This window comes from Emys orbicularis, chromosome 8 (assembly GCF_028017835.1).
Source record: "Emys orbicularis isolate rEmyOrb1 chromosome 8, rEmyOrb1.hap1, whole genome shotgun sequence".
In the NCBI taxonomy this organism is placed as follows: Eukaryota; Metazoa; Chordata; order Testudines; family Emydidae; genus Emys; species Emys orbicularis.
Window position 1 is genome coordinate 19,433,884 of NC_088690.1, and position 24,701 is coordinate 19,458,584.

Here is a 24,701-nt window from a genome sequence, read left to right on the forward strand (position 1 = left end):
CCTCCTGCTCCAGTGGAATTGACACACTTCTCAACCATCAGCATTAGCCATCTCCTTTCAGTCACCCTTTGCTGACCATCCCAGTGCTCTTAGTTATCTTTCAGATATGTGGGCTCACACTGCCATAAGGGTTTTTGTTTTGCTCCTACTCAGCCATTATAATAGCAATGAGAACTGCACCACAGTATGCTACTCCAACTGTAAGATACACATTCTTGAAGATTTTACCAAAGTTTCAGGTAATAATTAGCAGCTTTTGTCATTTTTTCCCCTGCTAGGTTGACACTTGCATTTTTTCCCTTCCCCACCTTTCCCTCTTGCAAATCATGCACTCATGCTAGCATTGGGTTGGTTCAGAAAAGTCATCAGGGACCCTTAGGATGTGTATAGAGGCTGCTTGGGAGCACGCAGATTAGCATGATCCACTGTAACTGTTAGAACCCTCTTTAAAATGTCATGAAAATCTGACACATACACAGTATAAGGAAGGGCTGAATAGAGTCCAGCTGTCAAAACAATATTGAGCCAATAAGCATGTCATGGGTGGAGCTACTGCAGTGTGGGTTACACAAATAATTCTGAATGAAGATATTTTTATGTTGGGCCTGAATAAACCAGGTTACACTGTTGTGTAATGTTTGTAAACAGCTTTATTTCTTAGTATATGCAGACAAAGCCAGTATTTTTTTCTTGATGAAGTATTTTATTAAAAGGCTTGATCGGGAGGGAGTTCTTATGAATTTTTCATGAGCTGGTATGTTCAGCTGAATGAATTCAGTGAGTGTCAGTGTGTAGCTTGCAGACAAGCCACATCCACAAGGAGGCTACTGACACAGAAAGCACTTTGGCGCATTTTCAGAGAGAAAGCTGGGCTGATAAAGCTCTGTCTGATAAAGCACTGACTTATCATTCTTCGATTTAGGTTGCTGTTGTTTTAGGCAGCTTTTCCATTCGGGACTCAGCCTTGTGAATGACTGGGCTAGGCTTTGTCAATCTATCAGCGTTTGAATCTGAAGCAATGTCTATGTGATGTGTTTTTTGTTATTTTTTCTGAATGGTGAAAGCTAACACAACATTCAAGCTATGACAGCAAAAGATTCTTCTAGGGAACTTGCTGCTCCAGAGTCAGATATTTACATAAAGACTTTCAAAGAACAAATGCATTTAGAACTTGAGCTTCCCAAACTGCCAGGGAACAGACCCACGTCTCCAAAAATTTCACCTCGCAGCTCTCCAAGGAACTCTCCATGCTTTTTCAGAAAGTTGCTGGTGAATAAAAGCATCCGTCAACGCCGTCGCTTCACAGTGGCACATACATGGTAAGATCTGTTTGATATCTATTCGTCTTTACAAGGCAGTGCATGTGAGGCTATGTTTTTAACGCTGAAAAATGAGCTGAGATCCATTCATAATACTTACTGCAAGTGTGAAATGAACAGAACAGAGGGCAGCTGAAATACTTACAATGCAGTGCCTGTACAATTGTCATTCAGCTTCTGTTCTCCAGAATACATGCAGCCTATAATGCATGCGTCTGTAGTTAATCTTCATTGAATAAAACAGGCACCCAGGAACTTTCATAGACATATTGTAGGCAAAGCATGTGAATTTCTTTCAGAGGAATCTTTGAAATGCTTTTTCTTTCGATATCAACTCTGATTGCAGGTAACAATAGGACATAGACTGGGTTGTTTTTTCTATGTTACTGTCAGGCTTAAATGCTGGTAAAGGCTATAACTTTACTGTGAGTGGCTTCTGACTATTTTTGTTTGGTAAAAATGCTGTGCCTTCTTTCAGCCTCCTTTTAAAAGAAGGTTGTAACTAAGAGTCAAATGTTTTAAATTGACCATTTTGGGGCAGTCAGCAATTTGCATGCTGTTACAGTTGATTTTGAGCTGAAGCTTATTACCACTTGGTGAAAGTATATAGGGAATTGCTGTATTAAGCCAGGTGAATCAAGTCATAAAGGATTAACAGAAGAAAGAGTGGTTCATATTTTCTCTCCTGAATTCATTGTGTGTGGTTTATGCTTTTTTTATACAAAACTTTTTTTTATATATAAACATACTGTAGTCAACTACCAGAGCCAAATCTCCAAACTTTTAATAACATGCATGTTTGTATAACACACTCGCACACAGCCACATTCATTAACTTCCCTTTCTATGAACTGAATCAGAGAAGGAAAGAGAGACCGAGGGAACCCCATATATATTTGTAAGGACCAGACATTTTAATATACCAAAAAATAATTTACCCTTTGTATGTTCCTCCTTTCATAATGTAGAATGTTGTTCTTAAAATGGTGCATTTGAGTTGTGTTGGATAAAGGTCAAAGCTGCATTTAAGCAAGAACTTTCTGAAATGAAGCATTAAACCTCCTTTGCCTTAGATATTTGTTTATAGCAAATTAGCAGTTGTAACAGTTGTTCTGGCTCTCGATCTGTAAGAAATTTTTAAGAAAAAACACTGATAGTACATACAGGAATACCAGAATACCAAATTTATTATGTAATTTTTTAATGCATTTGTAACATACAGTACATTTAAGATAGCCTTTTATTCTAATTTATAGTTCTGGAATGGTGCATCTCTTTTTATAAAAAATATTATGGCACCCAAACTGTTATAATAACTTTAGTATGGCCTTGAGCTTCATTTAGCCCTTTAATTTGTTACCAGCCAGTAGTGTCTAGGGCTGTATACATGAATTCCCTTGAATGTCCGTTATATCTTCTCATCATGGGAACAATGGGGTGTTAATTTCTCAATACATGCTGATGTGGGGCAAGGTGGAGGGGGAGAACATATACTGTGAAGAGTGGTACTTTTGTGGGGTTTGGGGGTGTAATCAGATTAAACTCATGATTAGACATATGAAAGGTTTAATTAAACCTGGCATATTTAATCATAATATGTTTTTAAAATATGGGGACAGATGGAAATTAAGAGTCTTCATTTGTCCGTACGTGTTAGGGTTTTTCCTATTCCAGATTTTTTTTAAAAAGGTAACAACACTTGTTGAATTTTGTGAGTTTTTACAATGTAATGGTGATGAGCATAATATACATTTTTTTTCTCATCTACTAAGATTGATATTAGAAATACAAGAAAACCACCTATCCCAGAATGTAATGTATTGTACGTTTTGAACATATATGTATGTATAACTCACCCCACCTAGCAAACAGTACATACTCTCAATTTTATTGAGCAGATTACAAAATGAGGGGAAACAACTGAAATTAAAGTGAACTATTGAATTTTTAGAGAACTTTTTTATTGGAATTTTTATGCAACTGTATTACATATACCTGGCAAATAGGGTGCTTTTAGTTTGTATATCTTGTTTGCTTTCTTTGTTTAGAATAAGTTTCCTCCCCTTCCTCTTCCCCCCACATCCTCAGAAGATCCGGAAGATCAATATACAGGGAAGATTGATATACAGCATTAAATATCTTGTAACCTATATCTTTCATAGTAGAAGGTCTAAAAATAATTTTATTCTCTAAGTATCTGATTCTGCCATCCTTATTCACACTGAGCAGTATTGTTGATGTCAGTGGCACTACTGTAGGAGTAAAGCCCTTTTCAGCATGAGAGAGTGGCAGAATTGGGCCCTCCTTGTACAAAAAAATACAAAAGATACTCTCTCTAGTACATGTTGCTGTTTCTAACAGAGTTTTATTTAAATATTTGTCCTCAAGACTTTAAATAGTTCTTTAATAATATTTATATGACCTGGGTCACTTCCCCTATCTCGTAATGCATAATCCCCAGCTGTGCTGTGTGGTGAGCCTTATCTTTTTAATGAACTGAAATGAACTGATTTTTCTAACGTGTTTTTGCAATGTTCTCCCTCATTTTGGCTAATATTTTTATTTCTTTCCGTTTATTTTACATGTTAATGTCATAGAGTGCAGGGGCCATATTATCTGAAAGCACAGTGTAGCTTTAGATATTTTTGATACGTCCATCTTTCTTTTAGATCAAATATGTACTAAATGAAGAAAATACAATGTGAGAGATAAATAAAGTGTACTGGGAAATGTATACTTTAATTACTTCTGTCAGACTGAGGATCCTTCCAGAGGTGAATATACCATAACTGAAATGGAAATATTTCTTTATATTTTAAAAATATACTGTATGGTAAATTATAAATCATATGCTGTCCTTAATTTTTGAAAATACAGCCTGTTTTGATTACAAAATAATTTCCAGTTCTGGAATTTAACAAGTCAATTAGTATGGTACGATAAAGTGATAGCTTTTGAATTTGTTCCAAGCCTAGTGAACAATTACTGATCTTTCTAATTATCTAAAGTTGTACAACCTACTGTAGGCATGTCAAAGCTTGCAGCATATGCCACATGTTGCCTTGCAAAATGAGCTCTGTCTACACTGGTGAAAGCAAATAGTAAAGACTTGTCTAGTGGCAACCCACTAGAATTGAAATGTTGCTTTTAAAAGCTCAACTCTGATGGACTGATTATGGCTGAGGATAACAGGCAGTTCACATAAAATTGTTTCTGTAGTCAAGTAAAAAGCCCCAAGTAGTTATAGTCTGCCCATTAGTTATAGGTTGACTTTCAGGTTGTCCATCTTAGGTACTTATGTGGATGGCCCCCATTATTGTTGTATCTGAGGGGAGCAGAATTGATGTGTGGTGACTGGGGGCAGAAATGATACCAGGGCTGGTGGGCCAGAATCAATTGCTGGGCAGGAGGATGGGCAGATTTTGGGGTGATAGCTCCTGCAGCAAGGCCAAAATCACCTTAATAAATTTGGGAGTGTTGGCAACAATGTTGTCACATACACACTGGGGGAAGACAGGGGGAGTTCAAAAATCTAAAGACAGACCAAATCACAATATATCTTTTTTTTTTTTAAAGGTGTTGTGATTTTTAAGGTCTGACTCATGATGTCTGAATCTTTTGAGGTTGTCAATACTGTTATCCTACCAAAACTCCTCTGAGGTAGGGCAGTACTGTTATCTCCATTTTAGAGATGGGAAACTGAGGCACAGGGAAGCTACATGAGTCGCCCAAGGTCACACAGGAAGTCTGTAACAAAGTGGGGAATTGAGCCTAGGTCTCCTGAGTCCCAGGCCAGTGCCCTAATCATTGGACCTTCTCCCAACCTATTGTATCCCATGAAGGCCAAGAGAGCGCCACCTAAAACCATAGGAAATGGTACTTATTCTATAATCAGGTGCCTCAAAATATTTTGCTGGTGTGACTCTTTGTGATGCAGCGAAAAGAGGGCAAGAAGAAAGCAAGATCAAGTCTAATTTTGATTTCTGTTGCATGGACAGTGGCCATGTTAGAACCCATGACCAAGGTTCACTTACCACTCATGCAGATGGTCATTGCTTTTGCTGGAGGAGCCTCATTATCGGGCAAGCTATCTGCACTTGTGTAAAACAATTTTTTTTAAATATCCCCTCTTTGAGAAGGCTGTAGGCACCAAGACTGAGTTAAAACAACATTGGTCTGGTCTACACTACAGATCTATATCAATGTAATTATGTCGCTCGGGGTGTGAAAAATCCACACCCTTAAGCGGCAGAGTTATACCGACCTAACCCCCGTGTAGACAGAGCTGTGTTGGTGGGAGGGCTTCTCCCGTCAACATAGCTACTGCCTCTTGGGAAGGTGGCTTAACTATGCTGATGGGAGAGCTCTCTCCTGTCGGCATGGAGTGTCTTCATTAAAGAGCTACAGTGATGCAGGTGCATTGGTGCAGCGGTACCAATGCAGCATTTTAGGTGTAGCTGTGCCCATTATAAAAACAACTTGGTTGCTGATACCTTACCCCTAAGGAGTCGAGTATGCTGAGGATGCAAATTTTCCCCTCCATCAGCCTCTCCTTCTTGACACCATGGCATGGGTCCTCAGTCCCCGCAAAGCTTCAGTGGAGAAGCTTTCATGGGATTCCATGGAGTGGAGGATGATGCTAGAGGGAGAATTTGCCTCACAGTTTCGAAACTTCTGGAGCAGGGAATATCTGCCATTATATTGACCTCTCCCTTTGCCTAGGGGAAAATTGGGACTATACTGGACTAGTATCTGAGCATAACCTGTCTCCCTGAAGCTCCAATACATTATGGCTTAAGGCTGTTGTTTCAAGCTTGCTATACAACAGTAGTAGAATATTGCCTCAGTTCTGTTAACTGCTGAGTGCCAAACTTGTTTGTTAGATCCATGTAGTCTGGTCCATATGCCTGTTTGCATTCTTCAGGGAGCAGTTGGCTGCTTCTTAGGCTTTTTTCAATCAAACTGGGGTGAGGAAGCTGCTGTTGCTTCCTCATTAGACTTTTCCCATTTCTCCTCTGAACTTTGGCTGACATGCAGGCACATTGCAGTGTTAAATTATCTATTGAGACAGGAAATACAGAGTGAGGGGGTGGAAAGATAATATTGTGTCAAAATTAAGAGAAAAAGGGATAAGAGGAGAAGGGTATCTTGCATATTATATATTCTTCATTCATGCCTCATAGATTCTAAGGCCAGAAGGGATCACTATGATTATATAGTCTAGCCTCCTGTATAACATAACATAGGGCTTCCTTGAATTAATTCCTGTTTGAACTGGAGCATATATTTTAGAAAAACATTCAGTCTTGACTTAAAAATTGCCGGGAATGGAGAAGCCACCATAACCCCTGATAAGTTGTTCTAGTGATTAATTACCATAACTGTTAATGTGCACCTTATTTCAAGTCTGAATTTGCCTAGCTTCAAATTCCAGCCATTGGATCATTTTACACCTTTTTCTGCAAGATTTAAGAGCCCATTATCAAATATTTGTTCCCCATGTAGGTAGTTACAGACTGTGATCAAGTCACCCCTGAACCTTCTCTTGGATAAGATAACTAGATTGAGCTCCTTGAGTTTTTCATTATAAGACTTGTTTTCTAATCCTTTAATCATTCTCATGGCTCTTCTGTGAACCCATTCCATTTGATCAACATCCTTCCTGAACTGAGGGCATCCTACAGTATCCCAGCAGTGGTCACACAAGTGCCAAATACAGAAGTAATATAACTTCTTTACTCCTACTTGATATATCCCTGTTTATCCATCTAAGGATCATATTGGTCCTTTTGGGGTCACATTGGAAGCTCATGTTTAGCTGATTATCCACCATGACCTCCAAGTCCTTTTCAGAATCACTGCTTCCCAGGATAGAATCCTCCATCCTGTAAATATGGCCTGCATTCTTTGTTCCTTGATGTATGAGTTCACAATTCGCCACACTGAAACACACATTATTTCCTTGTGCCCAGCTTACCAAGTTACACAGATCACTCTGTATCAGAGACTTGTCTGCTTCATTATTCATCAGTCCCACAGTATTTATATCATCTGCAAATTTTATCAGGGATGATTTTATGTTTTTCTCCAGGTCACTGATGAAAATATTCAAGTGCAGGGTAAAGAACTGATCCCCAAGGGACTCTATTAGAAACACACTTTCAATGAAGATTCCCTATGCATAGTTACATTTTGAGAGTAGTCAGTGAGCCAGTTTTTAATCCATTTTATGTGTGCCATGTTAATTTTGTATCATTCTAGTTTTTTAATTGAAATGTCATGCCATACCAAGTCAGTTGCCTTTCAGAAATCTATATTCCCTCACACATCTACCAGGAAGACTTTCTGGAGCAAAGACTACTTAAATAAATTGCAAGTTCCTAAGGGTATGAAGGTAGGAAGATGATTTCCCTCCCTCCTTCCTCTTCAGTAGCTCTGGTTTTAAGGGTCTATAAATAAGAAAAAATTAGCAGAAATGGGGATGGCAGTAAATCCCAAAACTCATTTTTTGCCTGTAGGTTTCCTAAGAACCCTGCTTATATCGATGGAGGCCTGAAGCGAGAGATTTCCTCCTGCCACTTAAGTGGGTAAAACACCCTGTCACAATTGAAGCAGACTATTTGCAAGTGTAAACACTTTGTAAAGTATTCTACAGCTATTAAAGAGACAAAGTGCAAAGCATAGAGCTCTGGGGTTCGTGATTTTGATGGGCATAAGTATTTCTCTGAAGTACACAGAGAGGTATCTATTCTTGCAGAAAAGCACAGGGATTTAAGTATGTATTTCTAGTATTTATGTATCTTCTACTCCCCAAGCTAATGAGAGTGGAATTCACTGGAAAAAAATCTAAATTTGAAAACTAGATTACTAATAGATGATGAAGTCTGATAACAATGCATGACACGTCTTAAAGAGCCTTTCATCTGAGGACCTCAATTTGATTTTAAAAATTCATTAATTAAGCTTCAATTCATCCCTGTGTGGTAAGTATGGTGGATGCATTTAAAACACTCCTTCCAGTCCTAGGGATATTAGTGGTTCTAGAGGCATTCCCCCATTTTAAGTATAGAGAATATTGCTGGAATTTATATCTCTAAATCAGAACAAACCTTTTAAGTGTGCAATAAATATTACCACTTTTACAGAGTTGTAAACGGAGACACAAAGATTAAGTGATTTACTGTGGACACATATTGACACAGTAGCTGAGCTGCTTTGAGAACCCATGAGTTCTGACTCCCAGTCGTATATTTAACCATTTAGATAACATGAAAAATGGTTTCTTAGAGAAGTTTTTGATTTTATTTGAAAGGAATTACTGACTGAGCAGGGGCGTGGGCAGGAATTTAAATTTGCCCGCTTTTGGAGGGGCACGTTAAACTCATGATGTTATGAGGAAATACAATACACCCTTACTATAATGAACCCATGGGGATCTGAGCCATTTGGCTGTTATAGCCATTATAGCAAAAGCGGGGTGGGGCAGCTCCTCCAGCTCCAGGGCTGTGGCAGGGACAGATTGATTCTCCAGCCCTGGGGATCTGGCGGTGGCAGAAAGATTCTCCAGCCTGCGGCCATGGCCAACACTGACAGAGAGCGAGTTCCTCTGGCCCCTGGGCCATGGCAGGAAGAGACAGTGAGCTCCCAGCCTCGGGGCCAGAGGAGCTCTGTGACCTTGCCGCAGCCTCGGGGTCAGAGGAGCTTTGTGACCCCACCCATTATTGGGGGTGGGCTGTGCCCCTGCTTGTGCCCTCCCCCCCCTTGTGCATGCCTCTGTGACTAAGGAACAGTTGAAATTAAATAAAATGCTTACACTATGTCACCAACTATTCTGTATGCTGGCCGCAGAATTATATATGGTGTCTCTCTCCAGTAAGTACAGTTTTTCTCATCCATTTGAGTTGGTTGCCAGTACAGACTGATAAAGTGCAGGGAATCTGTCACCATAATTTATGCAGTGTAGATTAGCTTTCAGTGCAGATCTGTAATTGTCAGTTCTCTGGTCCCTTTTTTGTACTTAATCTTTGTGCATTTTTTCATTTTCTGTGTGTCTGAGTAACAGCAGTTAACGCTGTAGACTGTTGTCTTTGATATACCTGTGGGTTTTTTTAAAGTAGATACTTGATGTGAAAGATGTTATATGAAACCGAATGGTTTTGTATTGTCTTGTCTGTAGTGAAAGATGTAAATTTTTCCCTATTGGAGTACTCTGATAATTTGTGATATAGTTGCAGTTCATGAACCAATCCAGCACAATATAATTCTATAATTATTAGGGTATGAGGGTGTTGCAATAATCAAGAGGAGAGGGATTAAGGATATGGATAGTGATTTCTGCAGAGGTGGATTGAGGCAGTGTCATGCACAGACAATGCTGCAGCGATGGTGATAGGCAGATTTGCAAACATGGGAGAATTGAAGGAGGAGGAGATTTCAGAGTCAGATATAATAACACCAAGATTACAGTCAAACTGAAGTTCAGTGTGGAGGAGTAGGTGAATGGTGTGTTGTTGGTTATGAAATGTGAATCAGTTCCTTGCATAGTTCAGTATGAGCCTGTTCTTGGTATGATATTATTTGAATAAGTGTTGGGAATCGTTGTCCAGAGTGAAGACGTGGAGCCATAGGGTGTATTACATGTTATAATACACTCCTGGCCCTTATAATGTACTCCTTTCTGCCCTACGGAAAATACAGAGTTTTATTAGTCAACAGACAATATTGCTTGAGTGTGTGGATTTCTATATTGATATCAATTCGAGTCAATATTTGATATAGAATTAGCTGTAGATAATTCTGCACTACAGGAATCATTGCCCATACATATAGTAAAGTCTATATGGAGTCTGGGGTGGCAGGAGGTGAAAATACCTTTTGGTAAAATATTGTCTTTTATATCTGCCCACATTCAATTTGTTAATATGAAATATTTTTTTTATTTTGCAGCAAAAATACGTAGAGATTGAATTTCCTCTTTCACTCATCTGATCAGATAAAATTCCCTACCTCTTCCCAATGAAAGAAAAAGCATTTTTCACTCGCTCAAGCTGTTTTGATCTCTCAACATTAAAAATAGTTATTGCTGTGGGGTGTAGGAGGTTTTAAATAATGATACATGAATATGCTGTGGGGGGAAACAGTGAATCTCTGTTGCTTGGTTTATTATAGTAAAGGAATTAACCTCTTTCATGCTGAACAATGTACTAGCCTCTTATGGTAAGTGCACTTGTATACTGTGGTGTGACTTAGTTGAGACAATTAGGTGTTTCATGCCAGAAGCTGTACAATTGAGGAGGATGAATAGAAAGAAGAGACTTGGCCATGAGGCTATAATTATTGGCTTTATTGAGAACTGAAAACATAGCTAATTACCAGGAAAACAAGAGGGAATTGCAGGGGAAGATAAGGCAGCTGGATGGGCAAGTGCAGAGCCAAGTTTGGCATTCTATAGGGAGGGATGAGAGAGGAGAGAAAGAAGTGGGAGGGGATGGTGTGAAGGAGACATCTTGAGGGATAAGAGATGGACCGCGGGAGTCATATTTTGATATATGGTTTGAATTAAGTAGGAGCTAGGAGAGGAGGTGGGGATTGAGAAGGAGACTGGAACAAGGAGAGCTTGTGCTACATAGAATCAAGCTGCCTACATAGAGCAGAGCTCAATTTGGCCCTCTGGTTCCAGTGTCACAGTGTTCATCCTGCTGCTCTTTCTCTAAGGCTTGGTCTACACTCACCCCCCAAATCGAACTAAGGTACGCAACTTCAGCTACGTGAATAACGTAGCTGAAGTTCGAAGTACCTTAGTTCGATCTTACCTCGGTCCACACGCGGCAGGCAGGCTCCCCCGTCGACTCCGCGGTACTCCTCTCGTCTAGCTGGAGTACCGCAGTCGACGGCGATCACTTCCTGGTTTGACTTATCGCGTCTTGTCTGGACGCGATAAGTCGAACCCAGAACTTCGATTGCCAGCCGCCGAACTAGCGGCTGGGTGTAGACATACCCTAAGCCAGTGAGTTCAAGCTTAACATGGACATTCCTACTGCAGCAGCCTCTATGGCAAATTTTTAATAATATGAAAGCAAAACTTGTGCAGAGCAGCTAATTGAGTTAACTGTGTGTGTGCAATTTTATCGGTTTGCCCTGAGTCAGACTGTATTCATGTGGAAGAGTAGAGTTCTATATGGACCTCTAGTATGTCCAGTGTGTATCATTCACTTCTTGCTATGATGTTAATTTCTTATCATGTGATTGTATAACCTGTATGGCACATCATGATGTGGTTCTTGGTAAGGAATGTTTTTATTCTTACGGAAACATATAGTGCATGTGTGTTTGTATATGTATATACATAATCTTTTTTTTTTTTATTCCAGCACATCTTTTATCTTGGTTGTGAAACCAACTTGTACAGTAACCTTTTTGGCCACAGTTTGATTTCTAACCTAGCCAGCAGACTAGATCTTGGAAGTGAGAAGTAAACACACTATATTATTTGAAATCATAGCTTCTGAGGGGGAAACATTTGTGGAAAAATCAGTATCTCTGTGATGGGATTCCCCCCGGGGTGGAGCCTGGGACTGTGGTACCGCTGTGCCCCCTGAACTCTCTCCAGCCTGGGCCATCTCTCACAATGCCTTGCTAGTGACCAACAGCAAACCCCTCCAGGTGCTGCTATCACTCAGCACAACAGCATGTGGAGCCCCACACCCAACTAGATTGCATGAATGCTCCCAAAGCCACTCATAAATAAGGCACCAGCCAAATCCCCCCAGCTCCCAGCACTGTACCCCAGGAATATACTGTCTTGCACTGCTCAAGATGGGCAGTGCAAATGTATTAATTGGTTTACCACTTCAACAGTGGAAAGTGGACATACACCAGCCTTTGTCAAACCTGAGCAGATTTGCTCACTTCATACAAACTCACTGGTAAAGATAAACAATTAAAGAAATGTATTGACTATAAAAGGTAGATTTTAAGTGATATTAAGTGATAGGCAAAAGGTCAGAGTTAGTTACCAAAAGAAATAAAATATAACCAAGCAGTCTAAACTCTCAACCCTATTAGACTGGGAAACAACTAGATTAAGCAGTCCCCCGCTGCCCCCCCAGATATTGCAGTCCTTAGTATACAGATTTCACCCTTGAAATCTGAGCCAATCTCCTCTGTTCGAGTCTTGTCTTCTTCTCAGTGTCTTAGTTGCTTGCAGCGTAGGTGGGGGCAGGAGAAGGGCCCAGCACATGGCCACTCTTTCTGTTTTATACCCTCAGTCCATGTGCTTGGAAAACACAAGTCCAGGCATTTCTGGGTGTATTGCTGAGTCTCCAGGCAAAGTTGAGCAGTTCCCCTAGTGTGGCCTCATGCAGATGAGTCATTGCATTGTAGCTTCCTTCCTGGACAATGGTTGTTGATGGGTTCATTGACACCCTGTCCAGGCGTTGGTTACTTTCCTTGCTGTTGCCTCTAGGGAGCTAATATCTGGCTGATTCCCCAACTTATAGCATGTTTTAGTGACCACCATACAACACAATTCTCATAACTTCATATGCATTAATGATACACATATTTGGATAGAGAAATGACTTTCAGCAGTTCATAACCTTTCCCCTGATACCTTACAAGGCATGCTTTTATATATAAGGTCACGATTATTTGAAATTGAGGAATATGGGGCTTCCAGGATGCTTTCCCAAGGTATAGAATGTCACAATCTCCTTTTTAGAAAAAAAGGAAAATAAAATCAATAGTAACCACCTCCCAATTTACAGACATTTCTACATTGATATAGTCAAAATGGGAATGAGTATGATATATAAAACCTAGGATATATACAAAGCTTTTATGATCTTGACACCTAGACTCACGGTAGTTTCTGTATGTACTTGGAATCTACTGTATGTGGCAGCTTTTAATGCTTATTCTCTGCCTTTATATTTTGGGGAAAGAGCCATTTTACACCACCCTGTATAACACAGAACAACTTCTTACACTGTTATTTCATTTCAAAAACGTTGAATGAGCCATTCGGACATTGTACTTTTGGAGGCAATCATTATATAATGATGGGCAATTTCTCTAGTAGGTTAGGTACAGACTTTTTTTTAGTAAAAATAATGCATAATTGCCTCTTTCACTTTGTTGGATTTATTCTTACTAACATAAGTATAGGACCCGAGTCTTTGGTGAGCTCGGCACCTCCTGGAGCACGTGGGCACCTTCGACTACTGCTAATGTCAGAGGTAAGGATGCTTGGCCCTGTTCAGGAAGCATTCAGCCCTGATAGGCTCAAGGCATATAGGCATTCAGCCCTGACAGGCATATCTTCAGTCTCGCTCTCCTTTCCTTAACACTATTCCAAGTCAGAGATTTGTGTAGAATTATTCGTTTATAGTAGCAATCAGGATCAAGAATCCATTATGCTGTACAAACACATAAGGATAGATGATCTTTGCTGCAAAGAGCTTACAATCTAAATGACAAGATACATAAAAGGTGGAAAGAGATATAATAGTCATTAAAATGACCAGGCTGCTGCTGATAGGCATGTGTCATATTAGCACCATTTCTTCTATATTTTATTATGAAGGAGTGGGGTGAGAGAGAATGGGAGCATGGGCAGAGCAAGAAGAACACTGAACAGGAGGGGGAGGACAGAGGGAAGGCTGGAGAAAACCATGGAGATCAGGGATTGTGAGGCTGGGAGTGGAGGAAGGGAAAGGGGTAAGAAGAGCTGGGTCAAACGGCTAGTGTTCAGATAGAAAGTAATGTCCAGAATCCATGGTGTAAAAAGCAGTCAGTTGACATTTCTCTCTGCGTATCTCACTGGTAACTGATGCAACCATCACCACTACCAAAATGTCAAAATGCCTATAGAAATTTGTTCTTGGACAAAGAGTGGCTGGATCAAGCTGAACCCAAGCAAGTCTGAGGTGTACTGGTCGGCAAAGGGAAACACGCTGAAGAATTGGCCAAGACATGAGCTGTGATGCACCATTTAAAGTGAGATGGGAGGCATAGATTTGCCTATTCCCACCTGAGCATCCTCTTCCCTTCTTAGGTTCCCCCACACCAGCAGCCTGACTTCCTCCCCCTTCAGCCAGACCATAAGTCCCGTACACCTACTACCTCTAAATTTTGTAAGTGGCATGGTGACCTGGTGTGTGGGGTTGCAGTGCCACTCAGATTTGGCTCAGCGGTCCCTCCATCATGACGGAGGGATGGCCATGCCAAATTTGAGCATGTGACATTGTGACTTGGCATATGGGGTTGCAGCGGCACACAAGGTTGCAGCTCCACTCAGATTCGGCCTAGCTGAAAAATAGTTGGCTCCCCCAGCTCTGCTGCCTATGGGCCAATACATTGTCTCCACCTCCCACTGATGGTGTACTGCCCCCATTGTCAAAGTTGTGTGAAGCCTTGGATGACCAGGAAGCATCACTTCCCAAAAATGACTTCTTTCACCTCCCACTTGCTAGGAAATTTGGCTCTTCTACCCAGGTGAGGACTGAGGACATGGCCATGCGTTAGTCATATCCAGTATGGATTATTGTAACTGCTTGCATATGGACCTGAATGTGAAGACAATACACAGGCTCCACCTGGTACAGAAGCCTTCTACATGGCTTAAGCTGCTGTGAGAACAGCAAGCCAGTCAACTTCCGCTGACAGTAAAAGGCCATGGTCCTAATTTTCAAAGCAATGAATGGAGCAAGCCCCTGCATGAAAGACTGAATTTTGATCTGTGAATCATGACTCCTCCAGTGCCGATCACAAAGCACGTGAGAGTTGGAATCGAAGTATTTTTGGTCAAGGGGATCCATCTTTGGAACAATCTTCCAGATGAGATCAGGTGAATCCAGAGTCTGACTATTTGTAGAACCTCTTTCTTTGGGAAAGCCTATCCACCATAAGTGGAAGAAACACACTTTATTTCCCCCTCAAAACCACCCCTCCATTTACAAGTAGAGTTTTAACCCTAAAAATGGAGAGGTGCCAGAGGCTCCATGAAATCTGCCAGGAACTTTGTGACTGGTTTGATGTGGTAGTCGTTCAGATACTACAGTGATGGGCTGGCGTATAAAACCCTAAGACTGATAGAAACTGTTGGTGTCCAGAGGATGTGAAAATCTTCAGGGCAGAGGGCCCTGGCTAGGCCCTCTCCTTGTTGCTGGGGTGTCCCTGCTGCTCCCACAATCCCACAGCCCAGTGATGGGCTGGCGTATAAAACCCTAAGACTGATAGAAACTGTTGGTGTCCAGGGGATGTGAAAATCTTCAGGGCAGAGGGCCCTGGCTAGGCCCTCTCCTTGTTGCTGGGGTGTCCCTGCTGCTCCCACAATCTTCCGCCAGTGACTAGTGGTTCTACTTTGCTTCCACCAGCAATGTGGAGCAGATTGTGTGCAGAACACCTGTCTTTCCCTTCTAGTACTCTAAAAGGCACAGCGTGGCTATCACTTTTCTGAATGTTTAGCATTTGTTATTCCAGGTCTAGATAACTAAAATGTAGTGGATTTTACTCATCTTGGCATGTACCGTTCTGTGGTATTCCCTCTACCCAAAACATCTAATGGCACCACTATCAGAGGATGCACTAACTGCAGCTGTCAGGGGAACAGAAACAGAAGCATTACCCACCATTGTGAATAGACTGAGCTAGCACAGTGCTTTCATAGTGTGTGTGTGTCATAAAATCAAGCTGTTCTTATACACTACAGATGGAGGCAGCCTCTTTGTTGCTGAATACCATATTCGTTATCAGGTATTAAGATTTAAACAGTTTTCATAAATGGCTGAATAATTGGGAATCCCTTGGCCCATATTTGAATTTCATACTCAAGTACATGATCTGCCAAGACCTTCCTACACACTGATATGTGGGTGATTATTCAAAGAGATTTCCAACTCATGAGCTTTACTGTATCTCATCACAAAATAGATACATTGGGGGTGAGAAGTCCTGTCTTTATATGTACAAAAAAACAGATAAGCTTTAACAGTCTATGTGAAGGGAACTAATAAGGCTGTATTTTCATAGGTATGCAGGCACTCGTATACATTCTTTAGCTATTCATTCCTACAGGATCTATGTTCTATTGGCCTAAATTTTCAGAAGTGCTAGTGTCATGGTTACAGGGCTAGCCTATCCTCCCTCTTATCTCCGAGTACATCCCTACAGCATCAGGTGTTTATTGGGTAAAAGCATAGCAGGGTGCATCACATTGGACCAGGTTAAGGTTACCAGACACCGAGATCCAAACTGGATCTTTTTCCTGTCGATCTCTACTGGGACAAAATGCGTTGTGGATACCCCCTTTGCATCTGTAATCACCACTTTAATCTGCCGCCCTGGTGGGGCAGTGTCCTGATGCCCCTCTGGCTGGACTGCCAGTATAGCCTGCAGTGGTGCATTGCCAGCCTCCTGCTGCATGAACCCTGGACAGTTTGACCACTTGTGCCTGGTCCCCTTAAAACACCTCTGTTCATTGGATTCTCTCTTGTTCCAATGGTTAACTACTCTCATTATTAAAAATGTACACCTTATTTCCAGTCTGAATTTGTCTAGCTTCAACTTCCAGCCAGTGGATCATGTTATACCTTTCTCGGCTACATTGAAGAGCCCATTATTAAATATTTGTTCCTCGTGTAGCTATTTATAGACTGCAATCAAGTCACCCCTTAACTTTCTCTTTGTTAAGCTAAGTAGCTTGAGCTGTTTGACTCACTGAAGGTGCTGAATGCTGCTGAATGGTAGGCAGTAATATGTCATTTCTTTTTGCTTTAAAAGACAAAAATAACGAGTGATGGACAATGTCCTTCCAAAAAGGAAGCCACTCAATATATATTTACAAGACAGGGATAACACGCACATGTGTGTAGATAAGAATAGTTTGAAAATCAGATATATTGTATAAATACATATAATCCTTTTGTTTGACATGAGAAGGGGAAGTAGAAAGAAGGAAAGGACAAGATGGTAAGTGAATGAATACTGAGAAGTTGAATAATTGAATGTGCGGCATCGGAGTATTAAACCACCCCACCTACTGTGAACAGTTTGATACCTCAAAATGTGTTCTATCCCCCACAGCTTCATACAAATAGACCTTCCCAAAATCTTTAGGAAGACCTTAGCCCTCCCCCATATGCAAAGTATAAAACAAAACTGGCATTACACCGATAATCATGAAAACTGCCCTCATAAGTAGAGGCAGTTTAGGTCCAAGTGCCATGTTATCGCACTATTACAGTGTATCCAAGAAAGTGACCCATTGTACTTTTTCTGTACCTCACAATAAATTGAGGTTACAGTATGCTGGATGTGGCACTATGTAGCTATTATCATTTGACATATAATTTGATTCCGTTTTTACTTTGTAATGAAATGCTATCGGTGCATTTTCACTAAATCGGTTACTGAAATATATTTTAAATAACATATATTTTTATTTTCCATCTTTCAATAAAGTACGTATACATCTAGTTTGGTGTCTAGAAACTATTAAAAAGTTTCTATGAGGATAATGGGGGATTTTGGTTATAAGCTTTACGGCTGATTCTGTTTTTACTTTGGTCAAACTCTGAGGTCATTACTCAAACTGGAAAGCAAGGACTGAATAAAACCAGTGTAAGAATTTCAGTATTTTGCCTTCCAGAACAGAACTATCTACAGTAGTATGTTTTATTACTATTTAAGTGTATTTGTATTGTTTAGGCTTCACATAATATTAATTATTAACAATATTCCACAATGTCTATGTAAGAATCATTTGTAGTACTTTGACTCAAAAAGGCCTCCAGGTGAGTTTGTGAAATGGATTTGTATTTTATGGTTGGATAAGATAACTTAGAATGTATTCAAAGGGTTTACATTAATTCATGGTAAGACACAAAGTGCAGCTTGGAAACATGATGAATTAAGGTCCTGGCTCTATTTATCTCAGTAATAACAGATGTGAGAGAAATCACAAATGGGGAATCCGAAGTATGTAATTAGAAAAAAGAATCTGGGTTAGCACACTCTTTTTATTGGAATATTCTTAATCTAGCAATGCAGTTTTCCATTAAATTGCATAAACTAACATCCTCCCACTAAATTGTCCAAAATATTATATTTTTATTATATTATAAAATATATATGTTTAAACTAATTCTCCAATATTCCAGTCTGGATTACTGAATGGCAAAAAAGGTTTTTATCGCACTGCTTTCTTAGTGCTTGGATTAATATCTGCTTTAAAATTAACCAAAATGGCAGCTATGTAGACATATAATCCCAAACCACTAATCTTTGTAAATGTGAATTATCTGGCACTGTGATCCATTGTTCATATGGGAAATAATGGTTCTTGCTGCAATTTCACTTCTGAACATGGCCCACGTTCCCATGCTAATACACTGATATTTGACTATCATCTGTATGTAAGTGGAGATTAATGGATAACACATACCTCCTTTTCTTCAACTGAGAGCAGCACTGTCTCCAAGCTGCCTGACTGCCTTTCTGAGAACGGCAGCTGGCTGAAGCTGTATTCACAGGCTCTGACTTTCTAAAGTGCTGGGGGGGTGCTCGACCCCTGGCTCTGCCCCAAGCCCCGCCCCCACTCCACTCCTTCCTCCCAAGTCCCCTGCCCCTGCTTCACCCCCTTCCCACCTCTTTCCGCCCAGTTCTGCCCCCTCCCCCGAGCATGCTGCATCCTCACTCCTCCCCCTCTCCCCCAGAGCCTCCTGCATGCCAGCTGATTGTGGTGGGTGGGAAGCGTGGGGAGGGAGGGGGAGGTGCTGATAGGGGGGCTGCCGGTGGGTGTTCAGCACCCACAATTTTTTCCCCGTGGATGCTCCAGCCCCGGAGCCCACGGAGTCGGCACCTATGGCTGTATTCACATAAGACCAAAGTATTGCTAATGTGAAGTGGGAAATACCTTGATGAACTCTTTTCCTTGGTATCAATCTCTTTTATCAAAGTCTTCATTTTGTCAAATAGGGCCTCTTGGTCTCTGTACTGTATTTGGATGCACAAGTAGCTACAGCAATAACAAAAAATCTGCAATTGGCCAGAAGATTGCAACCATTCATTCCTGTTGAATGCAGACCTTGTCATAGTAGTACAGAACTCAATGAAGAATTAAAAAAGGATAATATAAAGAATGCCAATCACCATGGGTTTTTTTAAAACAGTTTCTGGCAGACTAACTTGATGTACGTTTTTGATGAGATTTGGTTTGGTTGATAAAGTTGGGTTGACAAAGATAATAGTGTTGATGTAGTATACTTTCACTTCATTAGAGGATTTGACTTGATACCACAGAACATTCTGAAGAAACTAGAACATTACAAGACACACATTAAATGGATTATAAACTGGTCAACTGACTGGTCTGAAAATGTATTTGTAAACAGAATCATCGGTGAATGAATGGGTTAGTAGTGGGGGTCCTGCAGGGGTCAGTTCTTGGGCCTACTTGGCTATTTAAAATCATCACTGATAGAGTTTGCAGGTGACACAGAGCGATCTGCATCTCTGGGTAACCTGGTTGAAAGTAAACAATGTATTTTAATATGGCCAAAGCTAAATCAAATCAAAATGTTGTGGACAGGAGGGGGAATTCTTTTCTGGGAAACAGTGATTCTGAAAGACTTTGGTCATGGTGGATAATTAGCTGACCACGAGCTCCTAGTGTGACGCTATGGCCAAGGGCTGATGTGATCCTTGTATGCATAACCAGGAGAATATCAAATAGAAGTAAATAAGTTATATTACCTTTGTACTTGGCACTGTTCTGACCACTACTGTTGTGACCACTATATTGTGTCCAGTTCTGCTGTCCTTAATTCAAGAAAGAGGCTGATAAATTGGAGAGGGTTCAGAGAAGAGCCACGAGAGTGCTTAAAGGATTAGAAAACATGCCATATAGTCATAGGCTCTAGGAGCTCAGTGTATGTAGCGTAACAAAAAGAAGGTGACTTGATCACAGTCTGTAAGTATCTACATGGGGAATAAAGTTTGATAATGGGTTCTTCAGTCTAGCAGACAAAAGTATAACAAGAACAATGGCTGGAAGTTGAAACTAGACAAATTCAGATGCAAATAAGGTGCAAATAAGGTGTACATTTTCAGCAGTTAGGGAAATTAACCACGGGAACAATTTACCACGGGTTGTGGTGGATTCTCAGTCACTCACAATTGTTAATCAACATTAGATTTTTTTTCTCAAAGATATGCTGTAGTTCAAACAGTAATTAATTCAGATAAGCCCTCACCTGTGTTGTACAGGAGGTCAGACTAGATGATTACAGTAGTCCCTTCAGGCCTTAAATCTAAGATCCACACATTTGTAACATCTAGGATAGATTATTGCAATTCTTTTCATCTAGAAAGGAAACCCCATGTCCCTCAGAAAGCCTCTGCTTGTTTAGAATACAGTGGATTGGCTGATCCCCAACACAGATCACGGGAAACTTATCACTCCAATACACCATACTCTGGATTGGCTCTCCATTGAATAGAGATTCCAGCTCAAGGCTATTGTTCAGATGGAATTGGGGCTGGGTACCTGAGAAACCCTCTCTCCCTTTGTGACCAGGGTCTCCCATGACCACTGCATTCCACTAGAATGTTACTTTCAACCAGTAGTGGGAAGGTTGTGGCCTTCGGAAAGAGAATCTCCCAGGAGGCAGCCCAAGAATGTGGGACGCTCTGCCAGAAGAAATGAGAATTACTACTAACTTTGCAATATTCAGAGTCAAATGTAAGACCTAGCTCCTCTCCCAGGCTCTCACAATAGTACTCTCATTCTCAGAGACTAATCTATTTAAATGGGCCATCCTGATCATTACAAAGTTGTTTTTTCTCCTGCTGATAATAGCCCACCTTAATTGATTAGTCTCATTAGAGTTGTATGGCAACACCCATTTTTTCATGTTCTCTGTGTATATATATATATCTTCCTACTGTATTTTCCACTGCATGCATCCGATGAAGTGGGTTTTAGCCCACGAAAGCTTATGCCCATATAAATGTGTTAGTCTCTAAGGTGCCACAAGTACTCCTCGTTCTTTTTTTTTTAAATAACAATGTTTTTTAAGCTTATTTGATGTTTTATGCATGACAACATAGGGAGCTTAAGTAAAACCTAGATACATTTTTACAAAATATATCATAACCCATTTAAACTTCAATCTGTTAAATGATGTAGTAAACAAATCATGTGGGCCAAGATTTTGAAAAGCGGGAACCTAGTGCTAGGCTCCTAACTCCATATTTAGGTGCCTAAGAGTGACAACTTTCAAAAATATTAACTACTCAACAGCTCCCATTGAAGTAAATAGGAATTAGGGCATTTAGCACTTTTTTTCTATAGCACTTGTGGCAACAATAAGAAATTGCTGGAATAGTATATTTAATAGTTGAAGAAGAATATTTAAAAATTTTAAATTAAACATGTTCCTATAAGAAAAGTAATGGTTAATTCCAAATTTATCTTGATAAGTAAATGTATAGAACAAGTACCTTGTGAAGGCAAAAGAAAAGTATATGTCAATTCTTTCAGTGCAAGAAAAGCATTTTCTATAGGATAAATACCACAGTTCTGTTCATTCTGATGTACTGTGAAGGAAACTGATTTCCTGATGAATGAATAATTGTGCATCATAAATGAGTGGCAGAAGTAATTGTCAAATCCAAATGTGTCCTTTTGTAAGCTGGATGGTTTTGGTTAGTAGTGATACAAACTTGAAATGGCATTGCCTGAGGCAAATAATATACTGTATAATTTATTTTGATTTTGAAAAGATAACAAGTTGCGTTATACTATTGGTTTCAGTAATGTTATCAGTTTAAGAAACCAGAAGATAAGAAACAGAAACCCAAGTTATTAAACCTATGTGCTAATATAGTATACCTTCAAGTCAACGTTTTGTAATGACCTGCAGGAACCGTATGGAAAACCTTGAAAAACATTATATTTACTTTTAATTTATATTTTAATATTCCTAAAATTTAATATTTTTGTTAGATTTACAAATGTTGTGGATTTTTGGTTCAGTAGCTAATTTCAGCATTTGATTCAGTTTCTAATGCATAATTCAGATTGGCTAATTCATGAGCACTGTGGCATAGACCGAAAGCGGGCTGAAGGACCTTAAAGAGTTACGATAAACAGCAAAGGCTAAATACACATAGGTTAGCTATGCAACAACTAAAGAGGGAGGGGCTATGATCAGAGTAAATTTGAGAAAGATGTTTATAAATTGGATGGGGTTCAGAGGAGATCCACGAGAATGAATAAAGGATTAGAAATCATGCCTTACAGTGACAGACTCGAGGAGCTCAATCTATGTAGCATAACTAAGAGAAGGTGAAGGGGTGACTTGATTACAGTCTATAAGTACCTTCATGGGGAACAAATATTTGATAATGGGATCTTTAATCTAGCAGAGAAAGGTATAACTCTATCCAATGGCTGGAAGTTGAAGACAGACAAATGTTTAACAACGAAGCTAATTAACCATTGGGACAGTTTACCAAAGGTCATGGGGGATTCTCCATCATTGGCAATTTTAAATCAAGATTGGCTGGTTTTTTTTTTAGGAACTATTTTGGAAAAGTTCACTGTCCTGTGTTGTGCAGGAGGTCAAAGTAGAGCCCAAAGTCTATTTCGCAGAGTGAGGAGGTAGACCAACACCAAGGAAGGGAGCCGAGCCACCATTGGTCCCTTCTGGCCTTGGCATCTGTGAATCTAAGGTAACCCAGCCCTGAGGCATGGCATAACCCTTCTCCCTGTTAACTGCTGGCTGGAGAAGCTTATTCCCTCTCACATCAGGGGTATGAGTCCTGAGTTATGTATCTTGGCACCACCACCCAAGGGGCTCATCTTAGAGCCTGGAACACCCGGGGTACTGTCCCTTGGAAAAATGTTCACTACCAAATAATATACTAGGAGTGTAGTCCAATACACAAGGAATACAATAATTATTACAGTCCCCAAAAGTAGCAATACAGCAGGGGGAACTTTATTAGGTACAGGTAACAAAGGATAATAAAATAGCAACAATACCTTAAACCAGGGGTGAAAGTAATTTAAAGGACTTACTGGTATGCTGGAGTCCTGAGGGGGGCATGGCCTCAATGGGAAGAGGTGGGGCCTTTCAAGATTTAAAGGCCCTAGGGCTCCGGCTGTGGCTGGGAGCCCCAGGGCCTTTAAATCACCCCGGAGCTACCAGCTGCAGAGGCGGCTGGAAGCCCCAGGGCTCAGGGGCGAATTAAAGGACCCGGGGCTCCAGCCGCTGTGGAGCTCCGGGCCCTTTAAATCACCGCGGGAGCCCTGCTGTCACAACCCCTGGGGCGACAGGGCTCGGGCTAGGGCTGGGATAGCGGCGGCAGGGCTCCGGAGGTGATTTACAGGGCTCAGGGCTCCCTGTAGGGGCCGGAGCTCCGGGACCTTTAAATTTCTACCCGAGCCCGGCTGCTGGAGCTCCGGTGGTGATTTAAAGGGCCTGGGGCTCCCCGCAGTGGCTGGAGCCCTGGGCCCTTTAAATCACTGCCGGAGAAGCCAGTCCAGTCTGGCATGGCATACCGGCTCTTGCCGGCATGGCGTACCAGACCGTACCGGCTTACTTTCACCTCTGCCTTAAGCCCTCTGCCTCCCAGCATTTACAACAGGCCCAAGCCACACAGCTTCCTCCCAGCACGTGCCTAGGCAGATAGTGAGTTGAAACTCAGTTTTTTACTGAGTGATGCAGCACTGTAATCATTGGCTGTTGTAAAACTCACAAGTATAATCGACAGACATGGGATTTCTCTGGCTATGATACAAATCTCTCTGCTTCATTCCTACAACAGCCAAAACCAAAAGTAAAACAAAATCCTTTTCTCTGAGTTCTAGCTTACGTTTGGTGCTGTAGTAGCTATTTCTATCTCTGCCCTGGACTCTAGGCAATCTGGGAAACTTAGTCCTGAGCCGCTGTAGCTGTTTCTGCTGTAGGGCAAGGGTGAGTCCCCTAGAGGCTTAGAGTAGTATGTCAGGAACAACCAACTCCAGAGGGGGCTACCCTAGGAAAGAGTCTATAAATATATTCTGAGAGTGTCAACTCCCACTTGGAAAAGGGACTAATTTAGCATGATGTGACTGATATCCCAACAGAAGTGGGAGAAGCCTCTTTGCTTGGCACATTCATAATTAGACTGTACAAAACGCTAGTAAGTGTATACAAGAAAACCCTGTTGCACCAACATGGAGATGGACAATGAGATCTTCATTTCTAGATTCTATAATTCTGTGAACTAGCTTTGCTGCACTTATCTGATATATTTACAATGTTATATGTTTGCATGCCACTTCACAGAAATGGGGGGGGGGACCTTTCTTTCCCTGATAATCTTGCAACCTAA

The 24,701-nt window shown here is 40.8% G+C and overlaps 1 protein-coding gene across 2 annotated transcripts in view; it reads left to right on the top strand.

The window, feature by feature from the left end:
• PDE4B (phosphodiesterase 4B) overlaps positions 1 to 24,701 on the top strand; it is a 346,320-nt gene that overhangs the window by 52,625 nt on the left and 268,994 nt on the right. Inside the window, exon 1 of one of the 2 annotated variants that reach the window (XM_065410140.1) lies at positions 1,075 to 1,319. The exons of the other annotated variant lie outside the window; for it this stretch is intronic. Within the exon in view, the coding sequence (XP_065266212.1) occupies positions 1,084 to 1,319 (236 nt within the window). The 5' untranslated portion in view covers positions 1,075 to 1,083. Of the gene's footprint in view, positions 1 to 1,074; positions 1,320 to 24,701 lie in introns of those variants that run through there. 2 annotated transcript variants of the gene reach the window in all.